The 27,329-nt window shown below is 63.4% G+C and overlaps 1 protein-coding gene across 1 annotated transcript; it reads right to left on the bottom strand.

Moving 5' to 3' along the window:
- On the bottom strand, positions 1-27,020 carry SEZ6L (seizure related 6 homolog like). The gene is made up of 17 exons (XM_026109909.2): positions 26,882-27,020; positions 17,440-18,066; positions 16,901-17,034; positions 10,630-10,822; positions 10,077-10,262; positions 9,374-9,539; positions 8,674-8,840; positions 7,632-7,826; positions 7,020-7,158; positions 5,146-5,342; positions 4,555-4,749; positions 4,193-4,384; positions 3,672-3,866; positions 3,293-3,325; positions 3,022-3,136; positions 2,811-2,913; positions 1-1,579 (listed from the first exon to the last, which is right to left on the bottom strand). The coding sequence occupies exons 1-17, from the start codon at positions 27,018-27,020 to the stop codon at positions 1,550-1,552; spliced, it is 3,006 nt and encodes a 1,001-aa protein (XP_025965694.2). The 3' UTR covers positions 1-1,549.
- Positions 27,021-27,329: the final 309 nt, after the last annotated feature.

Consider the following 27,329-nt stretch of genomic DNA (forward strand, 5'->3'; position numbering starts at 1 on the left):
TCATGTTCAAAAATATTTAATCCCAGCAATTTTCACATTGTTCTTATAAAAACAGACATGTATGAAGGGAAATGAAATGCTTAGTACATTTTTGGCACATTTTTTTGTTTTTTCTGGTTTTTTTTCTTTAACCTTTACAAATTACAAACACACATTCATTGTTTTTAAAGGAAAAAACTAAGTCTCAGCTGTACACTGCAGAGATGCACTAACCATCCCTAACTAGAACAGACTCCAGGACATGGTCACGGTCACGGTCGCCGTTCTGCAAGACACCGGGAAGAGGCCGGGAGCCGCGGGGCACCGCGCCGGCCGCCTTCCCGCGCCCCGCAGCACCTCCGCCCCCGCCGCGCCCGGCTCCAGGGCGGGTTTCTCCCTGCTCCGCTGCCCGGGGCTGTGCCGGAGCCCAGCCAAGCGGGCCGCCCGCCTCCCTGCCCCAAATACGCCTCCACGCCGCTTTTCCAGGCGGGCTTTGCCCAAGCCAAGTGCAAAGCGCGAGGCCTTTGCATCTGGACCCCCGCGGGCCTGGCGGGGACGTGGAGCAGCGGCCGCTGGGGCCGGGCTGGGAGGAGAGGGATGCCGGTGTGCTCCGACGCCGGCGCATCCCTTCCCGCACGCTGCGGGAGTGCAGGAGCATCGGCACCGGGACGCCCCGGCTGAGCGCGGCGGGGATCCCTCGTCCGCCACGGTTACCCTGAGATGCGGAGGGTGAACGCCGGCACTCGGGTCTTCTCGGCCGAGGCGATGGTGGGTGTTACGGGGGAGAAGCAGCTGGGCGAGCCCAGGCGCGCTCGCCTCCGCTCCGCTCCCGCGGGGCTCCCGGACGGGGCCGCCGAGCCGGCTGCACGCTGCTGGTCAACGCTGCTCGCTGGCGCTGCCGGTCCCGCTTCCCGTGCCGCTGCTCGCTCCGAACGAAGGCGGAAGGAAAGCAGCCTGTGCCGCGCGTGCCGGCACCGTCGCCTCTTGCGGGCGCGGGAGCAGCGGCTCCGCGACGCCCGGCAGCTTCCCTGAGACGCGCTCCGCTGCCGGAGCGGCAGACGCCCGGGAGCACCCGGCACCGGGAAAGGTGCTCGGCACACCGGGATGCAGGAGCAGGGGCTCGGCAGCGCCCGGCACACTCGGCCCGGACGCCCTGGGGCAAACTCTGCACCTGAGACAGCGCTCGGCAATCAATTGCAGGCTCTTGCAATGGAGACGCTTTTAATCTTTAACAACATAAAATCTGCAAAAATCCCTTTGTGTGGCCAGTGCCGGGGGGGGGGGAACGGGGACGCCCCCGCGCCGCCCCGGCCTCGCCGCAGCGAAGAGCTCTGCCCCTCCGGGCGCTGCCTGCCCCCGGGGTCCGGGCTGCCCGGAGCGGAGCCACACACCTATTGCAATTTAAATAGAATAAATACAGTGAAGAAAACAGTAAAATCTTCAATAAAGAGGCAGAAGGAAAGACAACAGTAGGTCCGGGGGGGCCATCAAACTCCACGCAGTCTCTGGATTAGTCACTGAGGAAGTTCTACGAGAGCAGAGTAAGTTCACAGCTCGGCTATCGCTGCCCTTATATCGAAACTTCGTATTCCCGCGTCTCCTGAAAAGCAGAAAGGGCACTTTCAGGGCCGCAGCTGGGTTCCCCTGGGGATGATCGCCCTGCTCCCGGGCGCCGTTTTGCCCCTGAGGAAGCGGGACCCCAGTCGCAGCCCGGGGGGGTTGGGGGGGGTCCCAGCCCCACAGGCTCCGGCCGCAGCGCCGAGCCCTCGCTGGCACCCGCCGGGGCTGGAGCCCCCCCCCACTGCACCGCTCGGCATGCTGCCATTAGGGAGGTTTGCCCAACATTTGAGTCTCCCTGCAACTCAGCCCCATTTTTTCCTGCCCTGTCCACCAGGCATATACAACAGATCAGTCCTTTGCCTTTTTTGCAGCAATGGCTTTTTCTTTTTTCCCCCATGTCCCCCTCGAGCTTCTCTTCTCCAGCCTGAGCAGCCCCGTGTGCTGGGCCTTTCCGTCGGAGGCCTCTTTCCCAGGCTCCGCGCACGCTTGCCGCCCTGCACAGCCCCGGGACACGTCACCGTGCCGAGCCTTTCCCCGTGCTCCCTGCGGTGACGCCGGTGCTTTCGGGCAGCTGCAGTTTCGCTTCCCGTCCCGGCACGCCGGTGCCTTTCTCGGGACAGCGTGGCACCACTGGACCGTGCTCGGCCGGTGACTCCTCCAGCCCCGGCGCCTTCCCTGCGCGGTCGCTCTCGCCCGGCCGTTCCCATTCCTGAGCCCTGCGGCCAGGCGTTTTCCAGCAAACCCAGCACCACCGACTGCAGCCTGCTGCGACGGTGCTGAACGGCCCACGGGGCTCCCTGGTGTCTGCAGAGGAGCCGCGGTGCACGAGAGGGGACCGAGGTCACACAACATCGTGACTCTAAAAGCATTTAACCCTTCGGTGCACTTGGCCCACGCACGTTTACCGTTGTCACCCCAAATCCCCGAATCCGGCCGCAGCCTGCCAGTGCCCTGGCTGACCCGGGACCGCGGAGCGAGCGGTGCCTTTCATGCACCGGCCCCTGAACGGTGCGGGTTCTGCTCTCCGGCCGCAAGCCCGCTCTGGGGCTGGCTCCTCCCAGCTTCCCAAGCGTGGCACGACGCTGCTGCCATGCAGGCTGTGTTCCCATGCACCGAGTTGCTCTGGGCTTTAAGTGCCGAATAGAGGGAGCACCGCGATAGATCGCACGACTTGGCGGCAGTGCCCTTGCGAGCCGGCTCACGCCGAGCCCCTTGCCCTGCCGGAGCCGCCGATCCCCGGGAGCACGGCCGGAGGCGGGCGGGCGACTCACCCCCGTCTCGTAGATCGGGTTGTCGAACTCCGTCTCCACCGTGATCTGGCTGTACGGGTGCGAGTACATGAGGGGCAGGCGGAGGCTGGAGTAGTACCTGCACCTGCGCGGGAGAGGCGGCAGTCGCACCGGCGAGCGGAGCAAGCCCACGCGCCCGGACGCCCCTTCCCGCGCCCGAGGGGCCCACGCGGCAGCTCCCCCCCGCTCCTACCTCGTGATATAGATGTAGGCCCCCCCCAGCAGCAGGGAGATGATCAGCAACGGGATGAATATGGCTAGGGCCATGTTGCCCCCCTCGAGCGATGTCTCTGCAGCGGCTTCTGCTACTGGAAGGACAAAACCCCGTGACGTTGGTGCTTGCTGAGCACCCTGCAGCCCCCCCGCCGCGCAGAAGCGCAGCCCCCCGCGGGGCGCGAGGGCCGAGGGGCCGCGGGACGCTGCACCGGTGCGAGGGCTGCGCGGGGGCTCGGCACGTCGCTCACCTTCCAGAGCATGTTCGAAGCTGTCTTGATTCACTGGAAGAGAAAGGGGGGATTACTGGTGCGTGCCGGGGGGGCTTCGAGGCACCGGCAGCTTTCCGGGGAGCGTGAGCAGCTCCGACCTGCCCGACGCGGATTTGCTCTCCCTGCCCCCAGGCCCCCCCGGCCGGGGCATCTCCCTTCCCCGTCCTGTCCCAAACCACAAAAAACTGCAAACTTCCAGCTTTTCGCGTGCTTTCAGCCTCTGCGGACCGCGCAGGGACCCCGCTGCCCAGAGGACTCGCTCCCGGGGAGGGGGAAATCACTCCGCGGCGGGCAGCGAGCGCGGTGCTGCGGGGAGGGGGCCGCGGGCATCGCGAGCGGGGTCCCCCTGCACCCCCACCTTTGCAGATGGGCAGCGGCCCGCTCCAGTGCGACGGCTGGCCCAGGATGCACTTGATGGTCACCTCGCCCATGAGCTCAAAGCCTTCGTAGCACATGAAGGTCAGGGACTCTCCCGGCAGGTAGAGGCGCTTGTAGAGGATTTGGTAGCCGTTTTCCGGCAGCCCTGGGTTGTCGCAGGCCAGGGACTCCTCAGCTGAAAGGGAAGACGGGCCACGGTGAGCCTGAGGGGTTTTAAAGGAAAGAAAGAGCCTGGAAGGCAACAGGGAAAGCAACTCCCGAGCCCCGGCCCAGCCCAGCTCCGGAGCGGCTCAGACCTGCGCTGCCCCGCGGGACTGCACCAGGTCTCGGCTTGCAGGAGAGAGGGGAGAGGGCTTTTGAGGAGAGGGCTTTCTAGGGAGAGGGCTTTCGGGGAGAGGGCTTTCCAGGGAGAGGGCTTTCCAGGGAGAGGGCTTTCCGCGGCCCAGGGTCGCCCCCGGAGCCCCGGGGCGGGCGGCTCTGCGGGGAGCGAGCCCGACTCACAGACGCAGTGCGGCAGCCGCGACGTCCAGATGGGCGTCCCCGTCTCGCGGCTGTAGCAGGTCAGCAGCGAGCTGCCCTCCAGCACGAAGCCCGGGTTGCACGTGTACTGGATGGTGGTGCCCACCAGCAGCACCGGGTCGGAGATGAGGCGGCTGGAGTGCTCCACTTCCCCGGGGTCCGTGCAGTACATGACTGCGGGAGAAGAGCACCCGTGAGCCCGGCACGGCAGGGCACCAGCAGCGACACGGCCGCGGGGACGGGATGCCACGGGGACCGGCAGCTCCTTGCCCGGGCCGTGCCAGGCGGGAGGGGGCTGACGCTGCCCTGGGGGCTCGGCTGAGCATCCGATCCGGCGCGCTTACTCTTCTCGCAGAAGGGCGGGTCGCTGCTCCAGCTGAGGTCCCACTGGCAGGTGAGCGTGTCGCTGCCCACGATGTCGTAGCCCGGGTCGCACTGGTAGGTGATCTTGGCGCCTCGCACCAGCTCCGTGTGCGACGTGGTCTTCCAGCCGTTCTGGATCTCGGGCAGGTCCGAGCAGGAGTCGTTGCGGGACACCTCTGCGGCCGGGGAGAGACCACCGTCACCCGTGGGTGTGCGGCCCCCCAAGCCACCCCTGGCCGTGCTGCTGAGTGGGTGCCTGCTCGCGGGGCTTCCCTCCGTGCAGCTCCTCCTTCCCGGAGCCCTTTCCAGCGCCCCGGGCCCTCATGCACCCGGTGCTGCCGTGCACCGTGGCGGGGACCGGCCGCCTCGCCGGCGGTCTGCACTGCAGCTCGCTCGCTGCTCGCTGTAACGGGGCTGACGGCTGACGCTCTGGGATATGGGAGTGTTGGTGTCTCTCAGCAAATGCCAGTCCAAAACTGGCACCAGGAGACCGCAGCGCAGCCACACGCCGTGCCCCGTCTGTGCTGTCCCGCGGGCAAGGCGGGGGCAGGCAGCAACCCGCCCCCTCCTACCTATGTAGTTCATGATGAATCCTTGTCCCTTCCCAAAGATGAGCCCGGCCGGGTCCGAGTGGAACTGGATGGTCAGGTCGGGGCTGGAGGAGTAGAGCTTCTGGGGACCGCTGCTGCCCACGAACTGCCCCAGGACGCGGGCGGTGAGCTCGTCCCCGTCGTAGATGGTGAGGATGTCGCTGTTGGTGATGTTCAGGCTGGGGAGGAGAGCGGGGTCAGGGAACAGCTCGCGGGGAGGGGGCGGTGCCGGGGGCAAGGGGCGGTGGGAGCAGGCGCCGGCCCCGGCTCTGCCGCAGCGTGGAGCCCGGCACCGAGCCCCATCCCCGGGCTCCATCCCGGGAGCGTTCGGCAGGGACGAGCTCGGGCACTGGAAGTGCCGTCAGCTCTTTGGGGCAGGACAGGCGAAACTCTGTCGTGGAGTGACAGCAGCCCTCACAGCCGGTGCCACAACCCCGTCCCGGGGGTGGACAAGGCGACTCCTGGTTACAGCAATGCCACGCAGTTCTCCAGAGGTGGCAGGACACGTTCCCAAGTGACAGGTTTCCCTCTCCAGAAATGATTGCATTGCTCTGTTTTGGGGAGCCACCCCAACGGAGCGAGGAGGTCCGGCCCTCCCCATGCCCAGCGTGGGGGTCTTGCCCTTCCCGGGAAGGGCCAGGCCGGTTGGGACGGTGCTGCCGGAGTGGGCGGCTTTGCCGGTGCAGCCCCCGCGGCCGCGAGGCTCTCGCCAGCAGAGAGCAGTGGTCTCCCAGGGATGGAGCCCGCTCCCGCGCAGCGGGACGAGCCGTGGGCCGCGGGCGGCCGTGGGCGCTGCGTCCCCTCGCTGCCGGGCACAGAGCATCGGGGCGCCGGTGCCACCCTCCCGCTGCAAAGGGGCTCCGCGTCCCCCGTGGGGCAGAGGGGCGGGGGGCACTGGACACAGAGGCTCCCGGTGGGTCGGTCCAGCTGTGCGCGCACATCTGCGCTAGTGAGGGGCGGGGGCCGTGCTCGGCTGCGCGGGAGCCCTGCCCTGCCCTGCCCGTCGGCCCGGCTAACGCAGCCTTGTTTGGAGACGCCTGAGCTGATCCCCAAATGTTTTATTAAGGATGTTCTTGGAAGGCGCCCAGCTAATCCCCACGGCAAGCTGACATTTGTAGTAAATCTCTGCTTTCTGTCAAACATGATTTTCTCAGTGACATTTATGTTTGATGACTTCAGATCTCATGGCCTCCAGTTCTGCTCAGCCCGAGCCCCCACAAAGCTGGTGGAGGAGCACGGGGAGCTCTGACTTGTGATTTTTACAGAAAGCTTTAAAACCTTTATGACTCTAAACCCGTACTTGAAATACAGTATCTTCCTGAAAACCCAGAATAGCATCGACAGAGCTGCTCTTTGCATTCCCCGCATTATCACGCCAGAAGCTGCCGGCACGGCCCGTGCTGGCAGACGGAGCCGGTGCCCCGTCGCCCACCCACGCGTGCGGCAAGCGCTGCCACGCGCCGGGATGGAGGTGCCGGGGCTCGCGGGGTGACTCTGCTCCCCGAGCTGCTGCCAAACCAGCGCTGAGCGGTCCGTGATGAGACCGCAGCACTTGCCGTTGCATGCTGTGCATGCGCTGCGGCAGCCCTCCCTGCAGCCCTGCTCCATCGCAGCAGCAATTAACCCGTGAAATGAGTGGGGTAATGGCTCCTCCAATTTACGGAGCAGCGCTCCTTGCTGTCCTCACCTTCACCCCGGTGCTGAGTGCATTATAGGGGATTGGAAAAGGAAAATAGGGGAAAGAGGAAAATAGGGGAACGCTTCGTGGGTGTCTGCGGGGAGAGGAGCAGCGGTGCTGCGCAGCCGGCTGGGCTCAGCGCCGATGGGGCCGAGACGAGCACCCCAGTGCTACTCACAGCTGGATGTCCAGGAAAAGCCGCTTCTCCTCGCCGACATGGACCCGCCAGACGCAGTCCTCACCCTCCGCGTAGGGCTCCGGCCAGTTGGGGGACAGGATGACCCCGGCCACGGCGCTCAGCTCCCCGCCGCACATGGCTGCAAGAGCAGGGACAAAAGTGGCTCAGCCCCAGCCCCGAGGGCTTTCAGGGTGCGAGGTGCCCTGTGCTGCTGCGACCCGACCTGGCGCTCTGCATCGCCCGTGCAGCACCCTGCATCACCCAGTCTGGTGCCCTGCATTGCCCATGCAGTGCCCTGCGTTGCCTGGCCTGGCACCCTGCATTGCACATGCAGCACCCTGCATCACCCAATCTGGTGCCCTGCATTGCCCGTGCAGTGCCCTGCATTGCCTGGCCTGGCACCCTGCATTGCACATGCAGCACCCTGCATCACCCAGTCTGGTGCCCTGCATTGCCCGTGCAGTGCCCTGCATTGCCTGGCCTGGCACCCTGCATTGCACATGCAGCACCCTGCATCACCCAACGCAGGACCCTGCATCGCCCGTGCATCGCCCTGCACGGCCCAACGCGGCGCCCTGCAGCCCCGCGCAGGCTGCGGCGGCAGTCACCAACCCCGGCACAGCGGCTCGGTGTCGTTCCAGTACGGGTCCCGCATGTTGACGCACTCGATGACGGCGGGGCCCTGCTCCAGGGAGTGTCCCGGGTCGCAGGTGAACTCCACGGTGGTGCCCAGGTTGTAGCTGGGGTCGGAGGTGGTGAAGTTCCCGTTCTGGATGTAGGGCTCGTAGCAGTGGCCCCGCTCGAAGGCTGCGGGAGAAAGACCGCGTGAGCGGCGCAGGCGGCGTGCCGGGCACGGAGCCGGCTGGGAGCACACAGGGGGATCCGTCCTCCAGCCCAGCCCGGCTCCCGGCATCGGCCGTGCTGGGGGCTCCGGCTTTGCAGCCCCCTCCGCCGGGAGCCTCCCTGCATCCCCGGACAGCCTCTTCTGTGGCGTTTTGCAGGCAATTAGGATTAACAGCAGTTGATCTGTCCTGAGCCGCACAGGCTTAGCCAAACCCCACTCCTCCTCTGTGTCACCTGCAGCGCGCTCGCCGCGGTGCCGGTTTCAGCATTTATTGAGCAATCATCCCAGGGATTAGAGAATGTCCCCGAGCTGCTCGGGGACGCGGGGCTCCCGGCAGGTTGATCCCGACGGCAGGACATTGCGCGACGGCCGGAGCAATCGCCGAGCGCCCTGGAGGCGCCCAGCACCCTGCTCTCCACGGGAGCCCAGCTAAACCCGCTTCCCCGTCCCAGGGCCACGTTCGCTGGACTTCCCCAGCCGCCTCCCTGTTAGCTGGCAGCTCTGGGCACCGATTACTACGTTTTAGGAAGGTGGGAGTTAAGCAGCGCCCGGGCGAGCGGAACGGCCAGCAGCAGGAGGAAAAGTTTGCAGGAAACTTCACGAAAGCTTGTGAAACCCAACCGGAGCATGAAGCAAGGGCGAGAAGGCAGCAGGGGCATGCAAACGCCGCCCGCCAGCGCCGGGTGCGGGGCTGCCCCACCGGCCCGTTTGGCAAAACCACTTATCGATAGGGAAAATATCGTCTGCAGGGCCAGGGCGAGCCGAAACCCGCTGGCAGCCCCAGCGCCGCGTCCCGCGGGGCCGCGTCACCTTCGAAGCGGATGTTGAAGGCCGTGGCGGCCGCGGGCTCGGCGGCCACGAAGTCGATGCTGATGGAGGAGCCGTCGCTGATGACGCCCTCGAAGGGCACGCCGTCGGCGCGCCGCGAGTCGTAGAGCACGGCCGAGCGGTTGCCGTCGCCGCCGTACACCACCATCCTGCGGGGAGACGCGCGTCGCCTTAGCGGGAAGAGCCGCCCGCTGCCTCCCGCGCCACCGGGGAGCTCCCGGTCCCGGCCCCCCCGACCCAGCGGCACCGGCCCCGAGCCGGCGCGGAGCATCCTCGCTGCAACCCGGGAGCGGGCACCGCCTGGCCCCGCTCGCCGAGCACAGTATTTTATGGAAATTATGCAAACAAAAACTCACCGACCACATAAGTCTCTTTTACTGTGTCATAAACAGGGGCTTTATTCTTTGATTTTACTACAAGCCATAAACCTGTTTTACTGCCTGTTGCCAGACTGAATTTTTAATGCTGTTTAAACACAAGCATCAGTACCGTAAATGTGTGCTTTGCGTTACGGGTGCCGATGGCCTGGGACTCGCAGCGGTGACGAGCAGCGCTGGACGCGTGGGTGTGCCGGAGGGGGGAAATGCGTGCGGGTGACGTGCTGTGACGCCTAAATTGCACTTGGACGCCTGAATCAGGACCCTCCCCTGCACCGGGCCCCCGTCCCCGGCCGCAGCCTCACCTGTCCTTCTCGTCCAGCAGCAGCTTCTCGAAGTGCAGGTGGAGCTTCTGGCCCGGGGGGGCGGCGATGGTCCACACGCAGGCCATGCCGCCGCTCTGGTTCGCGGGGTAGCTGGGCGACAGCACGCGGCCGATGGTGGCATTGCGCACGGTCCCGCCGCAGGGCGCTGGCGACGCAGGCACCGGCACCGTCAGGCGGGCGCGGAGCGGCGGGGCGTGCAGCGGGGGCGAGGGGTGTGCATGCAAACGCAGCGCGGGATCCACTGTTCCCGCCGGGAATGGCATCCGTGCCCCCGGGAGCGGCTCCGCGGAGCTCGGTGGGGAGCTGAGACCTGGCGCCGGTCTCTGCTCTTCCGACTGCCCTGCGCTTGCCAGCAACCTCCGCTGCCTGGACCTCTGGCCTGGCCTGGCCTTGCATGCACGTGTGCCTGCATCCATGTGTCATGCACACACATAAACCCCACAATTTTCTTTCTCTCGCCTGCCTAATAAGCAGAGCTTCTGCTGCCCCTCGCATGCAACCCCGGAGCGACTCCCCGATGGGGTTGTCGCAGCCACAGCCTGAGCTGTGAGCAGAGCCTGGCACTGGTTCCCCCCGCTCCTGGGACTGTTGTCAGCTCACGGCGCGAAGAAAGCACTGTAATTCTTTTTTCTTTTGGGATTCCGGTTTTCTTAGCACTTACGCTAAATAAAAATGACTGTACCTGAGCAGATCGGTTCTGGGCTGCTCCAGTGGGGTCTGGACGCGTTGATGCACGTGAGCACCTTGGGACCTTGCAGCTCATAGCCCAGGTGACAGTGAAAATGTGCGATGCCACCCGAGTGCAAATCCATCACGGTGACGTCACCGAAGTCGGGTCTCCGCGGAAAGCTGCAGCTCAGCATGAACACTGCAAGGAGCACGGCCGCGTCAGAGCGCAGGGCTGCGGCTCAGCCCCTCCTGCGAGCGGGCGGCCGAACGCTGCGGATGCGCCGGCTGTGCCCCAGGCACCGGCGGGGCCCGCGGCCGAACCGAGCAGCTGCTCTTCGACCTGTTGCTGCTTTCCACCAGACCCGCTTTCTATTTTAAAAAGAATCTGCTTGCAGTCATTTATTTTTTATAGCTTTGCAAGAGACAAATAGATGCTTGCGGGAGCCCGGGCAGGAGGAGGGGCGGCCTGGGGGCAGCAGCGGGGCAGAGCGGGTCCGAGGGCCGCGCGGCGGGAGCGATGCCAGCCCCGGGTGCCCGGCGGAGCGGTGGGCGCGCGCGGCACCTACCCTGGTAGTGCAGCTGGAAGGTGCCGGGCGCCTCGTCCGGGAAGGTGCGGAAGTAGACGGAGATGGTGTTCGTGGGGCTGCGGATGACCTGGCCCTCCACCAGCAGCGTCTGGTTGGCCAGCACCACCAGCGCGGCCCCGTCCACGCCGCGGATGGAGAGCACCTCTCCGTCCGACAGGTTCACGCTCTTCACCTGGGGCGGAGGGACGAGACCGTGACCGTGACCGTGACCACGACCGTGACCGCGCGGCAGGACGCGAGGGGCCCCGGTGCGGTGCGGCCCCGCTTGCACGTGAACCGCAGCAAGCGAGCAAGGCCAGGACTTCGCCGGGGCTGGCTGGAGCAGGCCTGCTCCTGCCTGCGGGAATGGCAGCTGGGGAAGGGAGCGCATCCTTCCCTCCTCCTGCCCAGGCCAGGCAAGCAAGCGTCCTTAGGGAGGGGAAACTGAGGCAGGGAGCTGCCAGGCCTGGGCCCTGGGGCATCTCACAGGGATGCACCAGCCCCGCGCTCTGTCCCGGGCTCCCTGCTTGGTGCTCCACCTCCTCCTGCCTCTCCCAGCTCCTCTCCGGCACTGCCGGGATCGGGGCTGCAGCCGAGGCCGGTGTTGGCTCCGTGGCTGGGAGCTGCCCAGTGCTGCCTGGGGAACTGCCGCGCCTGCTAATCCCCTCCCCGGCCCGGGAGGTTGGACACCAGCAGCTAGAGCAGCTCATCTGAGCGGCGTTTTAACGCTGGATCCACTTATGCAGCAAAAGCTCATCCACTTCTCCCTCCCCGCTGCAACTGGAGTTTCACGGCGGGAGCAGCAGGGATTGGGGCCGGTCGGGGAGGACGGTGCGGATTAGGGGTGGGAAGAAGCGGGGTCCCACCACGCGATGCGGGAAGACTCGGTCCTGCCCCGGGGCCGTCGCAGCGGTGCCGACGGGACGGTGCTCTGCTCCAGCCCCGCGGCCTCCAGCCGTGCAGGACAGAGGGGCTTGAAGCGCAATGTCCTGCATGAGCTCCCCACAGGCCACCACTCTGGGGAGCAGGGGTCCCCACTGCCCCCCTCGCCCAGCTGGGCAGCAAAACCTGCATTTTGGGCAGGGGCTTGGCCAAGGCTCGCTGCTGGGTGCAGAAGGTCTGCACCCGAAACAGGGTGTTTCTGAAGGGCTCGCGGCTCACGGTTCGCTCCGTGCGTCTTCCCCAGGATCCCTCCTTGCCGTGGGGAACGTATGGGCAAATGCATCTAATGAGCACTCCCAAAAGGCACTAATTATTATTTGGAAATAGCTGGGAAGTAACCTCACATTTGCATTTCACATCCATTTAGGGTAATAAATAGGCTTATATTTCAGCAGAAAGACGCTCATCAGATGATTTGTTTCCTTGAGTGCGTGAAGACCAGGGCTCTATATTTAGCGCACACCAGAGCATTGCCTGTGATTGCACACGCTGCTGACGATGTCACGAGGAGGGTTTGGGGCTGCGGTCACAAAACTCGCATGTCTTGCCGGCACGCACCCTCGCCCGAGGCCGGAGGGGCTGCGGCGCCCGGGGCCCCGCGTAGCCCTGCCGGGAGCCGTCTGCAGCACTTCGAGTCTTTCCATCCCTTGCTGGAAGAAGGGAGCCTGCCCCGGGGGAACGACACACAGGCCGTCAAATAAACGCTCCCCCTGCCCCAAAGCGCCTCAGCCCTGACGGGGCGCCAGGAAGAGCCCTGTCCTCGCCGAGCTCGTTCTGCAGGACGCGGGACTGCCGGATTCGGCCCGCGAGGTGCACACGGGAGTCGTCCGGGCTCCCGGCGCTCTCGTCCCGGGCACTGCCGCGAGCGCCCGCGGCTCCCCGGGCTTGCGAGGCAGCGTGGCAGCTCTCGCCTTGCAGCACCAGGGCGGCTGAGCAGCTCCCAGGCAGAGCTGGAGCAGAGCCGGCCGCTCGGACAGCGCTTTTGTCCAGAAAGAGCTGATTTGGCAAAATGGCCTCGTTTTGCAGCAGGGTGCTGGGTCACTGCGGAGAGTCTCTGCTGCAGCCGAAATATTGCAACAGCAGCAAAATGAGTGCCCTGGAGGTGCGAGGCACTGTGCAGCACACCGGGAATTTGGGGCAAGTAAGTCCATGCGCTGGGTCCTCGTGCTGCCCTAGGCGAGCTCCTCGTCTCTGGCTTTATCCCGCGCTGGGATGAAAGTGAATGTTTGCACATGCGTGTGCACGTGGCCCTGCGACCGCCGGGTTTGTCCCGGCTCCTGCTGCCAGACCGGCACCGAACCACGTGGGATGGAGGTGCACCGTGACACACGCACTGCGCCTGCTGAGACAGCCCGGGGCTGATGGCCAATAAAGTCAAGGAATTAGACGTTGTTGGAGAACACGACCCCGAGGAAGCTAACGGGGCTGTGCACAGGGCTAACGACCTCCCACCGGCGCCCGCCGGGGCAGGGCTTCGCTTCCCGAGCTCTTCCGAGTCGTTGCAAAGACGCTTCCAGGGCGTTTCCAATGCATTTTGTTCTGAAATCAAAGACAAACCCGCTCCCAAGCTAGTTTCCTCTGGTGACAACTTGTCTGAAACACACTATCTAGCACCAAATCACTCCAGCAAATTAAAAAGGGAAACGTTAAAGAGTCTGCCATGAGAGCAGCACGAGTATCGCCGAGCTGCTCTGCTCCGCTGTGGCTTTTCTCCTCCCCGCGGGCTGCCAGCGGAGCAGGGATTTCACACGAGCGGTTGGAGCACAGACCTGCCAGCGGAGCGGGGATTTCACACGAGCGGTTGGAGCACAGCGCTCGCAGCAGAGGGGACGACCAGCTCCCCGAGCCCCCGGCCCGGCTGCACCGCGAGATGCCGCAGCCCCTGCCCGGAGCAACGGGCCACCTCACAGCAGCTCTGCTGCAGTCTGCAGCCTGGCACAAGCTCATAAATTCCCTAAATCCCATCTCGGATGAGGCCGGAGCAGGGATGTTACTGAGGGAAAGACCTGCACCTCTGCTCGGCAGCGCCCGCATCCTCGGAGGACCCGCTGCTCTCCGGATAACTGGCGGCTGCGGGCGGCTGCGGTGGCCTCACGCCAGGGACCGTCAGCCGAGAGCGGGACCGTATGTGCGGTTTCCTGCCAGGGGCTGTGGAGGACAAGTTCTCGCTTTAATCAAAGCCTGAACCGGTGTCAGCTCCTAAAAAGTCTGCTGGGAAGACGGGAGGGTTCCTTGATTCAAACTGTCAGGCTTGCTCACCCACTACAAAAGCTCTTTAAGGAAATTCTATTTCTTGCCAAGAGAATTCAAGATTTTTAAAAATAAACATAATTTAGCTAAACATTTTTAGAACTGGCTGCTCTGCAGCTCCAGCAGCCACACTGCCGAGACGCAGCCAGGGCCGGGTTCGGGGGCGCGCGGGGGGAGCTCCTGGGGGGCCGTTGCAGGGTGCCGCGAGGAAACCCACCGGGGCCGTGACGTGCAATGAGCTGGGGCCGTTCCCAGCCCGTGGCCCTCGGCAACGCAGCCGTCCGCAGGCCCCCGTGCTGCCAAACCCGGCTGCTCCGGCGCGTTGCTCCGGGGTCGAGCCGTCCCGGCAGGACAGCGCGGCCGCTCTCCCCTCTCCGGGAAAGTGCAGGTCAGCCAGGTCTCCCCTGCCCGTCTCCATCACAGACACTGGGAATTAAATCAAAGTCACTTAAATGTTAACCAGTCGCCCATATTGCTGTGCAGCAGTCGAGGAAGTTGCATGGCAAGACTTCAGCAGCCACCCAGGGTCACTAGCTTTGGAGCCACCGAAGTTCGCTGAGTTTGTGCATGGAAAAGAATTAAAAAGTAATGGAAATGGGATTGTCAGCTCCAGGCAGAACAGGAGGGAGCAAGAGGAAGGGAACGACCGCCTCATCCAGCTCTGATGCTGGGCGCTGCCTCCCAGCAGCGTGCATGCAGGCGCGCGTGGGACATCGCCGCTGGCGAAGGGCTGGGATGCCGAGGCCGTATTTCCGCTCCTGCAGCGACGCCTCTGCGACTTAATTCCCTCAGCTGCTGCCTTTTCAGGCACTTCGTGCCGGTCTTGCAAACATTGCAAGGAGCAGCCCAGCAAGTGTCCCGTGGCAAAGACGTCTCCATGGAGGGGGGGGAACTGCCCACCGCAGGGAGCCGTGCTGAGCCTGCGGTCGTGCCCAGGGTGGACTTAAGATCAGCTTCCCATGCAAACAGGGAAAATCCTTCTGCACGGCACTATCTCCTCTGCTGGGCTCATCACTATATATCGTACATGACATCTCATGCGCAGACTAAAGAGAGGAAATAAATCCATGGTGTCTCGCTTGCCATGAATGCTATTCCTGACTTCCTCGGGATATAAATCATGCCGCCGTTGCTGTCTAAGTGGCTAAAAGCCTCCTCCAGAGCTCGCTGCCGTCAGCAATGGGTGAGGCACTTCTGATGCCTTGGCCCCGAGCGCGGCGGCTCCCCGCCGGCGTCGTGCAGAGAGGCTCCGCGGCGATGGGGATGGCTGAGCAGGCGCCCGACACCATTCGCCTTTGGAGATCGCAGCCCCGCGGAGCAGAGCCAGCTTTGCACGCCCGCGGGAGGCCCGAGCCAACCTGCAGCGCCGTGCACACGTGTGCTGCGAGCATGCGCCTCTGCCGCCGCGACGCTCCCCGCTCCCGGGCTGGCGACCGCGCCAGGGGCCTGGCAATGCCACGAGCTCAAGCTACACAAAATCGGCGCGTGCCTGCGGGTTGGAACATCTCCTGCTCTGCTGCCACCGCATCAGCCTGCTCGCATGCTTCCAGTGCCGGGGAGGCCGCTGCCGCCAGCGCAGAGCCGCTTCTGCCCTGCGACTTGTCCGAAACCCTCGGAAGCATCAGCACAGTGAGATGCAAAGCTCGGGGGGCGGAGGGGCTAATTTTATGCTCCATTAAAACCTCAGCTTGTAACGGAGCAAGGTCAGGAGCGATGTCACTTGATGGGTTATGGACAGAGGCAAATTTACAGCGGAGCGGTTTGTCTTTAGCACCCTGTGGATTTTGGAAGACGGCGCTATTGCCATGCAAAAGTGTCAGAGACACATGCAAATGGCAATGCTTGTGCAGCTGCCGCCGGCCAGCTCCCAGGAAATCTCCCCGTCGGGCTCCCTCGGGCGGCAGCACTCGTGCCACGAAGGTCAGGCCAAAGGGATGACACGAGCAAACCCGCTGGAACTGCTACTGTTTTAATGCACGCTCTTAATTACACAGATTAAAAGTTAATGGATTTTAATTGGATACAAATTGTGACATGGGGAAAATTCAAGAGTAAAGGAGGACTCCAGCCCGCGGTGCAGAGCTGTGAGCTGATTGGGTTTGAAGCATGCGTCAAGGATGGTTAGCGACCGCTCTTCTTTTACAGGCCGGTTATCTATTACCCGTCCAAGCCCCACGGCGCCGGCCAGCTCAGCACAACGTCAGCGCTGTTTCCCAGGAGCGGCTCTCCTGCTCGCGACCCTGCGCGACGGGGGGAAGCTCCTCTGCGGTATCGGACCCCAGGTCTGGGGCAGGTCCTAACGAGAGACCCTAACGAGAGCTCTGACCTGGCTGCCAGTCTTGCTCTTTACAGTGGATGCTGTGCTGTGTTCTGCGTTTACTGTGAATATTGTTCTTTACTGCTGTAGATATTACTCGCTAACATATTTATAGACTCCTTCCTTTGCGAGCTTTGGTCTCTCTCTGCTCTGGTCTCTCTGCTGTAGCAGGCGTACCCGCTGCTGGTTTTTGGTGTGAAATGCCAGTTTGTCCATGCATTTTCTGCTGAGTGGCTGGGGGGGATGTGGCCCTGCCTGAGTGCCGGGATTGGCATTTGCCAAGGTCCCCCAAAGCAAGCTGCTGTGGCCGGCTGCACGCGTGGCTCCTCCTTGGGAGCACTGGGAAAGGGGCATCCCATGGGAAAGGGGCTCGGGATACCTGCCTGGCACTGGCCTGTGCCCGGCATCCCGTGGGAAAGGGGCTTGGGCACCTGCCTGGCATCAGCCCGCAGCCGGGGCGCTGCTCCCAGGGGCTGCGGATAACGCTGCTGCCGCCGCTGCCTCCGCGAGCTGCGTGTCTGCTCTGCAAGTCGCTGGTGTCAACTGCGTTCAGTCAATTGCTCATTTTAAAGCTTTGCTCAAACCCGATGTTCAGAACGGGCCAGCTCCCTCGTGCAGGTTACTTATTGCAGAAAAACCCGGTATTTCCCTGGCTCCTGCCCATTTCTGGTGCACGCAGGTGCTGCAACCCCGGCCAGGCGCCTCCGTCCCCCGCACTCTCCCCGCCCGGCTGCCGCGGTGCAGGACGCCAGCGGTGCCTACCTGCAGCTCGACGCCGTAGCCGGTGTAGACGGTGACGTTGTAGGTGCACTCCAGGAAGCTGTGGCGCGGCAGCGGCGGGTAGTCGGTGGAGTCGATGTAGCCCTCGGGCTCGTAGAAGCTCATGCTGCAGAGAACTGGAGGCGAAACCCATGTCAGCCGTGGCCGGGGGCCGGCGGGCCGCCCGCGCCTGCCCTGCTCCTGCCCTTGGGCGGAGAAACACGGCTGAGGAAACAACTCTTTCCACCCAAAATGCAGGGGCGTTTCTGCAGGATGGCTTCGGCAGCACATCCAGGGAAAACTGGCAGGAGCAGGGAAATGGGCAGTGAGAGGGCATGGAGACGTCCCGCGCTGCGGACCGCGACCTCGGCTGCTGGCCCCAAACCTCACGGCACCCTGGTTGGCCTCCGGCACTGCCGAAATGCAGGTTTTGGGTAGCCCAGAAACGCCAACGGCGCGGGCCGGCACGGTTTCCAGCACGAGGCATCCCGTTATCCCCGCGAGCATCCCCCCGGCTCCGGCTCGCGGCGGGGCAGCCCTACCTGGCGTGGGCTCGGTGGTTATCACCGTGGTGGTCACGATGGTGGACGTGGTGGTCTCCTGGCTCTCGTCCCACGCAAAGCCGTTCGTCCCGCTCTCCGTGACGCTCATCCCGTGCGGGGCGGCACGGCCGGCTGCCAGCTCCGCGGCTCCCGCGCCCCCGGGGACCGCCAGGGCCGGGGCAGACGGGGAGGGCTGCAGTGCTGCGGGGCTGGTGGTCACCTCGCCGCTGGCACCGCCGTGCTCCCACCTCGCCGGTGCTGCCGCCGTGGCCCCGCCGTCCGCCGGCGAACGTGGCTCATCCGGGGGGGCCGGCAGCCCTGGGCTCACCTGCACGGTGGCTCCGGGCAGCCCCGGCACCGTGGGTTTGGGCCTCAGGTGCTTCCTCGCTGCGTTGCCTTGCTTTGTGGCGGGCGGCTTCTTCTTCCCGGGGAGGGCCGGCTTTGCGTCGGGGGCGGCGGTGGGTGCTGGCTGGACGTCGCCGCGCGCCCGCCGGGAGGTCTCCGCCGGCGCGGGAACCGGGGCCGTGCCGGCCGGGAGCAGCTGGGGCGCCGGCGCGGGGCCCGCGGGAGCATCCGCGGCGAGAGCGTCCGGGCGCGCGGGGCCCAGCGCCGCCTCCGAGCCGCCGTCTGCAAGAGAAGGGGAAAGGCTTCGGCAAGGCGGCCGGCGGGGCAGGACCGCGCCGGGGGTGCGAGTTCAGCCCCCCGGGAGCGACGCGCCTGCTCCGCTCGCCCGGCCGCCGCGGCACGGCTGCGGCTGCAGCTCCCCGGCTTAGCGCCCCGCGCAGAGCTGCCGTTCAGCTCCCTTATCTCGGGTCAGCCACTCCGCGGGCTCGCTCGCTCCTGCTGCATTTGTGGCTCTGGCTCGGGCCACATGAAAAGCTCCTATTTTTGCAATTGTCATCAGAGAATGTGGCAATTTCAAAGCGGCTGATGAGGCCGCGGCTCGCTCCCGTTGTCCTCCCCGCGCTGCCGGCCCGGCCGGGAGCAGATGCCTGATTAACTGACTCCCCCCACATCAAAACACCGCTCCATTTTGGAAAGCCTCTCCTTAGGCAGCCAATAACCTTTTGTACTGGGCAGCGCGACGCATGGGAAAGAAAGAGCAATCAAAGCTACCCCGCCACGGCTCTAGCCAGGGACTTTAATTGCATGAAATACAGATTTGTTCACCACCAGTAGGTCTGATTGGGCTGCAGTCCGCAGGGTAAAACAAGCTCTAGCCACCACCACAGCTCTGTAAAACACTGCATAAAGTGAAAGCTGAGAGAACCACGGAGTCAACATTTTCCATGGAAACAGCAGTTGCTAGGGAAGGCACTTAATACGCTTTGCTTAAAGACCGTGATCCCAAACGCCTCGTCCCTCCCGAGCGCCCCAGGGCCGGTGTCCCCCGCTGCTGCGAAACGCTGCACAGACGGGTCACTCCTGTGCTCTGCGCGGGGCAGCGGGGTTTCAAGCCACCCCGAGCCCCCAAGCCCCCGCCGTGCCGTGCCGAGCTGTGCCGTGCTGTGCTGTGCCAGGCCATGCTGTGCCGAGCCGTGCCGAGCCGTGCTGCAGCCTCTTTGCTGGACCGACCCCGGGAAAGTGCAATACGCCTCTGCCTTACCCCGAGCGCTTCGTTGGAATTAATGTCACAGATCCTTTAGACAAAGCACAACACATTTAAAAATATGACTCGATTTCGCACATTGCACATTCTGCTAATTACAGTAGCCTGGAATGAAAAGGAACAAAGGAACTTTTTGATGTGAAGTATGAAGTGCGGGGACAGCTCAGGGTTATCATCACAGGTGAGCACAGTACCCCAAGGAGCAAAACCCCTGTTTACGCTGCTCCGTGATTTTAATGCCTTCGAGCATTTGCTTCTGATGTTTTAGCGCGAGTTTTGCTATTAGCAACTCTTTGAACCTGCCATTAGAGGCTCCGTGCTCCGAGCACGGTGGAAACGGCGCGTCAGCAGCACCGCTCGGACGCAGACGCGGGGCGGCCGGGGGGACCGTTTTGCCGGGTTTGGGAGAGGAACGGCAGCAGCGTGCAGCACCGGCTGCTTTCCTCCCGCCCGGCCTGTGCTGGCGACAGAAATGCCGTCGGTGAGCGTGCAGCGTGCCTCCGTCCCCGGTGCAGCCCGCGGCGCTCGGCAGGACGGGGCGAAGCCCGGGTACAGGAGATGCCCCAGGGCCGGTCATCCACTGCTGGAGAATAAAGAGTCCGGGACGAGGGCGAATCTCTCCCAAAGCAGGAGCGGCCGCGCGGGCTGTCGGCATTTGGCTGCACGGAGGAGCCTCCTCGCAACGCCCGCGGCCGCTCTGCCGAGGCGGCGGGAGCCGGAGGTCGCCCGCTGGGAGCCTCGCGGCAACGGCTGCTTTATCTCCTTAGCCGTAAGCACTAAATCGTAATCTCATTGCAGCTAATTGCATAAACGCCCGGGCAGAGCTGGACAGATCGTCCACGAGCGGGCGAGCGCGGCTGCGGGATTTGCTCTGCGGAAAGGGCCGGGCTCACAGCCGCGCTCCCCCCGCCTGCTCCGGGTGCTCCGCACGGGGGGCTGCTGACGGTGGGGGGAGCTGCGAGGAGCCCAGACCCCAGAGGAAACAGCCCGTGCCAGTTCACTTCACCCAGTCTGCTGGAAAACCAAAGCGGTTTCTGGCGAGAAGAGCTGCAGATAAGGGCTCCCAGTAAGGAAAGGCAAAGGCTGGGTGAGTCAGCCCAAAGGATGAAGCTCCTCAAAGCGACTTTCAGAGGCTGGAGACTGCTTTCGAGGATGCCTTTCTCTCCATGCCTTTTCAGCGAGTGAGTTGCAGGTACTTGGGGAAAAGGCCACTGCTGTGCTCGGACTCTTCCCTCACCAGGCAATGCCAGGGCAGGGCCAAGGCAGTTCAGCTCCTTGGTTTCGGAGAGCCCTGTACGCACAGCCTGGGCAATGCCCGTGCCCGCTGCAAGGCCGGGGTGGATGGGCCGCCCGGCCGCACGCCGCGGTGCTGGCAGGAGCCACCGGCTAGGCTCCCGTGGTGCTACCTGGCCTCACACACTCCGCTCCAGCTGCCCCGGCCGGGCTGCCGTGCCGTCGGGATGCACCATGCTGGGGCACAGCATCACCGGGATGTGCTGTGCTGGGATGCAGCATCACCGGGATGTGCCGTGCTGGGATGCAGCATCACCGGGATGCGCTGTGCCGGGATGCAGCATCACCGGGATGTACCGTGCTGGGATGCAGCATCACCGGGATGCGCTGTGCCGGGATGCAGCATCACCGGGATGTACCGTGCCGGGATGCAGCATCACCGGGATGTACCGTGCTGGGATGCAGCATCACCGGGATGCGCTGTGCCGGGCTGCCAGCAAGGAAAGGCAACTGGCAGCACCAAAACACCACTGCCTTCCCCTCCCGGCAGCTCTGGTGCCACGCAGCAGCCTGCCCCAGGGTGGCTGGGGGGTCTCTGCCCTCTCCTGTTATGCTTTCCACGACTTAAAAAATTAATTCCTTAATTAGCAGCGGTTCAGTAAATTCATTAGTTGATTCCCCTAGCGCATTAGGAGACATTTCACACATGTCGCCTGCAGCCACCGACTTGTGTCAATGCTGAGAAACCCTTGGCGGCTTCTTGCCGCGTGCCGCGCTTGCTCCTTGCGGGAATGCTGTGCTCCCGCGCTTGCTCCTTATGGGAATGCCGTGCTCCCATGCTTGCTCCTTGCGGGAATGCCATGCTCCCGCACTCCCGTGCCGCCCGCCGCTGCCGGCACCGCTCCCGTGAAGCGTCCCCTCCGGCACGGCACAGCCGGGGGTCGGAGCAGGGTCCGGCCACAGGAGCCGGTGGGGCGGTGGGCGCTGGCCGCGGTGTCCCACGGATGCCGGCTGCCGTCTGGGCCATCCGGGTGCCGGCGCGGGAGCTGCAGCCCGTGTGGTCGGAGCACGAGCGGCAGCGACAGCGGCAGCAGCGGTGTCCCAGGGTCGTTAGCCGTGTGCACTCTAATTCATAATGGATGTTGCTATCACACTATATTTTATGCTTTCAGAAAGTTGACTAATTTCTTATTAGATCCTTTGCCAGGATGCATTTAAGTGGTTCTGCCCTTAACAGAGCGTGAAATAAAGCACTCTGCATAGCGACTCTGTAATGAGGCACCTCATGTGCTTCAGTTTGCAAAGGGAAAACGCGTCTTTCAGGGAAGCGAGTGCTGGCCAGGCCGGAGCTGGGCGGAGAGGGGCGGACACCACACGGCCCCCGGCCCAGCCGCGCCGGGTTTGCTCCACTCGCTTTTGGGAGGAAACCATCAGCTCTCCCCTCCAAGGGCCAGCAGCTCCGGCAGGCGCGCGGCACGTCCCTGTGCACGTCCCTTGCGCATGGGTCTCAGGTGTCCCTTGCACATAGGTCTCAGGTGTCCCTTGCCGTGGGTCTCAGGTGTCCCTTGCCGGGGGTCTCGGGGTCTCGCAGCGCAGAGGGGGATCCCTCTCCTGCCCAGGTGCCCCGGCAGGGCAACGCAGCCCGGCTGCTCCCCGAGCTGGTCGTTCGACACAGCAAAGAGCCGGCGAGGTGGAACGCAAGAGCATCTTTGTGTTTACACAGGGATTGCGATAGATTTCCTGTTTAATGTAAGGATAACTGGATTTTGGTATGATATTTTCCATGCCGATCTGAATGCAAACAGCCACCCTTTCACCTCCCAGGCTTGTGGTGAGGGACGAGGTTTGAAACCGCACGAGCACGCCCGGGGCGCTGGCGAGCCGGATCTGTGCCGGATCTGTGCCGTGAATCCCGGAGGGCGCGAGCGGCGCTGCCTCCCAGCCGGCAGCGCAGGCAGCGGAGCCGCGATCGTGTTTGACCTCGGTCTAACCTGCTAAACCAGCTCGGGATGAAGTAAATGCTATTGGGTTGCACAGCCCGTTTATCTTGTGGCTTTATCGGAAGCAACTGCCGCGCGGCTCGAGCCTGGACAGGATTCGCCAGATCTGGGCAAGTGTTTCCCGCAGCTCCCGCAGCACGGAAAAATCAGCTGCCTCCAAGACCAGCACTAAACGTGCTTTGCGTGGCGATGCCTGTGCCACCCTCCTGCGCGCGAGGAGACCAGCTAGCTGCTCAGACTGTATTTTTGCAGGCACAAACAGCTTTTTTGCCAATTAGGATAGTTTTAGCTGGCTCTTTTGAAGAGTTTTGTCTTCCTGCTGCTTAGAAATAAATCTGCTTGTTGTTTGTGACCTGTGCATGTGCAGTGACGGATTTCAGGTTACGGCCTAGATTTGCTGCCATGGCCCAGACACATTAGCTCACTGGTATGTGATGTCTAAGGCAAAATGACTGGGATTGCAAGGCCGGGTGACTGAAAGAAAACTACTCAAACACGAGCTCAAGCTGTCCCTTTCGCCACCGTTTCATCCATCGTCAGCTCTCATTCTTCAGAAAAACGAAACCAGCTTTTTAATGGTCCCTCTCAAGCAGCAGCTTGGGTGTATTTTTCACAAAACAGGGCAACGGTCTGTTCAGGCAGCTTTCGCAGCAGGCGGGCAGCAGCGTTTCCATCCCGCTGGCGAGGATGTGCCTTGCGGGAGGGGGACGGGGACGGGGACGGGGACGGGGACGGGGACGGGGATGGGGACGGGGATGGGGACAGGGACTGACAGCGCGAGGCAGCGCTCCGGGCCGGAGGCTCTGGGCACGGACACCCTCCACAAGAGCAAATGTTAACGACGGCAACCCAGGCTCTAGCTTTGACTCAGCACCCGCGCGCCAGAGAAGTGAAAATGTTAGCTTCTGGAACTCGGATTTGCAGACAGAACAATATCAATTAACTTTGCTCTATGGATTAAATAACCATTTAACAGCATTAAGGAACAAAAAACACTCGGATGCGCCGGACGGCCGGCGTCCCCCTTGCACCGCAGCCCCGGGCCGGGCACGTCCCGCTCGGCAGCGCAGGCACGGCCCCGCGCCACGGCCCGGCCCGTCTCCCCGCGCAGGCGTCCCGCTCGGGCGGACGGGCTCGTTTCCAAGGAGCCGGCGACGCAAGGATCCCTTTGCAATTAGTGGCGCTTTCAATTAAGCATGCAACAAAGAGCTCGTTTTATCCTGGGAAGCCTTTGAGGAGCAGCCGGGGGATGAAAAGCGACGTGTTCAGAGCGCCAGGAGAAGGCAGCTCCTAGGCTGGCGGGGCTCTGCTCCGGCCTGCCGCGATGCTGTGCACGTGCCGCCGCAGCCCCCAGCCCACGCTCGGGGTCCGGGACAGCCCCAGCGCCCGCGGGACCCCCAGCACGGGAGGCCGGGGGGGCTGGGGGTGGAGGCAGCCGGGTCCCGCACGGGCCAAGGGATCCCAGTGAGCCCGGGATCAGCCCGGCTGCTGCGCGCGGCTCAGCTAGACGGGCTTAAAGGACTTAGGGAGAAGCAGAACTGCAAATGCTTGATAAAAGGGTGCTGCAGTAATCACAAAGCGCTCATTTTGCTGCTGCGCTCCTGAAAGCTAAACCGTGAATAGCTGCATTGCCGGGTTCCCATCGCTAATACTGATGCTATCAAGCACTTGCCATGAACACGCGCTCCCGGGCTGCCGCGGGACCGTGGTTTGATTGCTCCCGTCCAGCAGCTGCCATCCTAAAGGGTTTCGTGATCTGATTACACCAGAAACCTCGAGAAGCTTAAAGCGATGCTATTAATGGCCGAGCTCAGACCCCACACTCGGCCTGTGCGACCAGCTTAGCCGCGTCGTCGCCGGGCTGTAAGCAGCTAATCCTCCGAGGAGCTGCTTGTGCTGTAAGCCTCCCGCGGCGGCGGGGCACGCCTGGGCCCGCACCGCGCTACCCCTCCAGCGCCGCGCCGTGCTGCGCACGGGGTCAGGATGCCTTTAAGGCCGTGGGAGCAGCTGGGGCTGCTCTGCTATAAAGCCGGACCCAGGTGCTGGGGCTGGGTTTGGCAAGTGCTGGCTGCAAGGACTTGGCTGGCTTGACAGAGGGATGAATAAAGCAAAAGGTGGGTAACTAAAGCAAAAAAATAGACAGAGCAGTGTATATGCTGTGTGGGGAGCGTGTCCTGGGCTCCCTTAGCGTGTCTGGGGTGCTGCCGCCTGCCCGGGGGGAGCTGCCCTGCTCTGCTCCTTCCCCTGCCCGACCAGCGTGTCCCTGTGCGCAAGCGGGGCCGCGTTTAGCTGCAGCATGGGGCTGGGGTGAGGGCTGCTCGCTCCCGGGGGAGCAGCGTGTGCCGGCGCTTGAGCTCAGAGCGGGGCTGGACGTGGCTGCAGGGTCGGGGCTGTCCCTGCCCCTCCCGGGGCGACCCTGGGGGCAGCTCTGGGCTCTGCGGACAAGGGAATGCTGCTGCTCCGGCAGGGCCCATCCCGGAGGGAGCCGTGAGGGTCTCCCCTGGTCGGGGAGGTGGCGGGGGGCCGTGCCGGGCGGTAGCGCGTGTTTGGGTGTGGGCTGCGCTCGAGGCAGCGCTCCCCCACCCTGGGAGCGGGCTGCCGGATGGGACGGATGGATCCATGAGGAGTGCGGATGTGTTGCACCGGTCGCGAGCCTCTGTGTGCCCCGCAGATGGGGCTGGGGGGCCCTGCAGCCGCAGGCCATGGGTCTTGCGAGACCCACGGGCAGCACTGCCGGGCACAGAGCTGCCGTGTGCCAGGGTGCCCTGTGCCTGCGGGACCAGCCTCTACGCCACCTGCCATGAGCTTTCCCTGAAAGGATGCTGCTGGGGCTCATTTGTAGTGTATGCTGCTTATTTTTGCGTTTCCTGCCTTGAGAGGGGCCTGCGAAAGATGAGCTGACGGTGGGGAGAGGGGGCTGTGGGCACAGTAACGGGCCCCAACAGATGGTTCATCTCGGGCTCCTTGCAGGCCCCGTTGGCGGGTGGAGCAGGGTCATCAGTCGCTGTAGCGGGTGTAACTGCCTCCTCGCACCGCTGCTGCTGTTCGGGAAGGTGAAGGACGTGCTCGGCTGGTGGAGGAGCTCCCTGCGCCCCGATGCAGGGCGCCTCGGGCTGCTCTGCAGCGCTGGCAGCTCCGCTCGGCCCTGGGGGCTCGTCGGTGTTGCAACCCCCCCCCCAAAGCCATTGCAACCAGCTGCTCTAACTCTGCTGCTAGCGGTGCCCTGACAAGGCATGTGAAGGAGACCCAACAACCCCAGACTGGTTGAACTGCTGGGATACTGCAGCCCTCTCTTACACCAAATCTGTCTTTCTCGGGATAGTGCCTTTTCCTACCTCCCTGAAGCCCCTGGCGCGTGCATGCAGGCAGGGAGGGAATCTGAAGTCTGCAACAGTATTAGAGCACATGAATGAGCAGGCTGAAACCATGGAATTACCAATTACTGCCAGGACGATGAATGAGCAGACGCTGTCACTTACTGCAATGGAAGAAACTGCATCGTGTGTGCGCGGGGAGGCATTCGTGCTTGCACAGGGCAGCTGCACATCGCTACGGTGTGTAACCGGTGTAAATGGCAGTGACTGAGCGGGGAGCTTGCTCTCTGCCCGACAGCAGAATTGCACGTGTGTGGGTGAGCCCGGGGGTGCTGCACCCCGTGCTGCCGGGCTCGGGGCACGCAGGGCTCTGCCCCGGTCATCCCCACTGCGTTGCAAGCTGGCAGTGTGCCTCACGCCTACCGGGAACCTTGCTGGCATCGGAAAAGGCGGTGTTGAGATGCTCCCAGACAGACTGTTCTCTCCGCACCCCGCTGCCGCGGCGCGTGTGCACGTGGCCCGAGAGGGGCTGGGCAGCGGGGAGCTGCGCCCTGCGCTGTGCCGGGTTCCCCGTGGACGGCAGTGATTCCCCACTGGCGAGGAGGGCGACCGTCGGCCCCCGCAGCCCCTTCTCCCTTTCATCATCTGCCTTTTGCAGCTTTCTGGCCTTTCTTGGCCCCCCCAGCAGCGGAGCGTGCTCTGAGCCCAGGCGATTGGCACCACCTTTCCCCAAAAAGACTTTTCCTGGTGTCTGACCTCAGTCTCCCTCTCCGCAGTTCTGGTCACTAAGGGAAAGCAGCCCGGGGTGTCTGCTCGCCTGGAAGCCTGCAGTTCCCATGGCGCACGGATGCGAGCTTGTCCTGCTGCCGTGGTGGTCTCCAGTGAGCCCCAAGAGACTTCACAGTTGGGGAGAAAGAACAGAGCTTGTGCGTGAACCAGCGACCTGAAAACGTGCCAGCTGGGTCGATCAGACCGCTCCTCTGATGGTTTGGAAACGTATTGCTTTGGTTTCAAATTCTGAAATGCTTTTACCTTTAAATCTTGAAGAGGGGGGAAAAACGGAATCAAGAAAACAGGTTTTTCTCTTTCAAAATGTCAAAGCAGAATAATGCAACCTAGATACTTTAAATGTCTTCCAGATAGGAAATTAGAAGCCTGCTCTTTCCTGCCATTACAGTTTCAGCAAATTAAGATTTTCCAATGGAAAAAAGTTTCCTTAAGAGCATCCTGACAGCTCAGCTTATAAGCAAATAAAATAGTAGCATCTAATCATCAGTGAGTCATACGTGTGGGAACACAGACGAACCGAGCCACGGAAGTATCTGCCCATCGCACGTCGAGCTTCTGGTCCCCTCGTGCGCGAAGGCTGCTCTGCTGCGTGGAGCTGGCGAGGGAGGTGCGGGGAGGCTCGCAGACAGGCTGCATCCCTGCGTTAGTATCGCAGCCGGAGAAAATGGAAAATAATTCTCCTACAGTCTGATTTACAGCCAAGAAGTGATGCTCAGGGCAGCCTGGTGCGGGGATAGGCTGCATGGTGTCGAGGTCAGGCTTTGCTGCAGCTAAGTGCAAGTCGGGGAAACAAACCCGCCGCAGCCGGGCGCTCCTCCGGCCGCTCTGCTCTTTATTCGGAGCGCTATTGAGCTTGCTCCGGGGAAACCCTGGCTCTCCGCGCCCGCTCTCTGCGCCTTTTTTACTGCTATTTGTATTGCGGCAGTGCTGGCGGAGGTGAAACTC

Source organism: Dromaius novaehollandiae, chromosome 17 (assembly GCF_036370855.1).
Source record: "Dromaius novaehollandiae isolate bDroNov1 chromosome 17, bDroNov1.hap1, whole genome shotgun sequence".
NCBI classification, from domain to species: Eukaryota; Metazoa; Chordata; class Aves; order Casuariiformes; family Dromaiidae; genus Dromaius; species Dromaius novaehollandiae.

What these genes read in the sequence shown, in the direction of transcription:
- SEZ6L (XM_026109909.2), bottom strand. Translation starts at nt 27,020, where the DNA reads ATGCAGCCTGTCTGCGAGCCTCCCCGCACCTCCCTCGCCAGCTCCACG. An exon ending in AACCACCGAGCCCACGCCAG is followed by an intron (nt 17,035 to 17,439) that starts GTAGGGCTGCCC and finishes TTTCGCCTCCAG; the next exon opens with TTCTCTGCAGCATGAGCTTC. An exon ending in CTTCAACATCCGCTTCGAAG is followed by an intron (nt 7,827 to 8,673) that starts GTGACGCGGCCC and finishes TTTCTCCCGCAG; the next exon opens with CCTTCGAGCGGGGCCACTGC.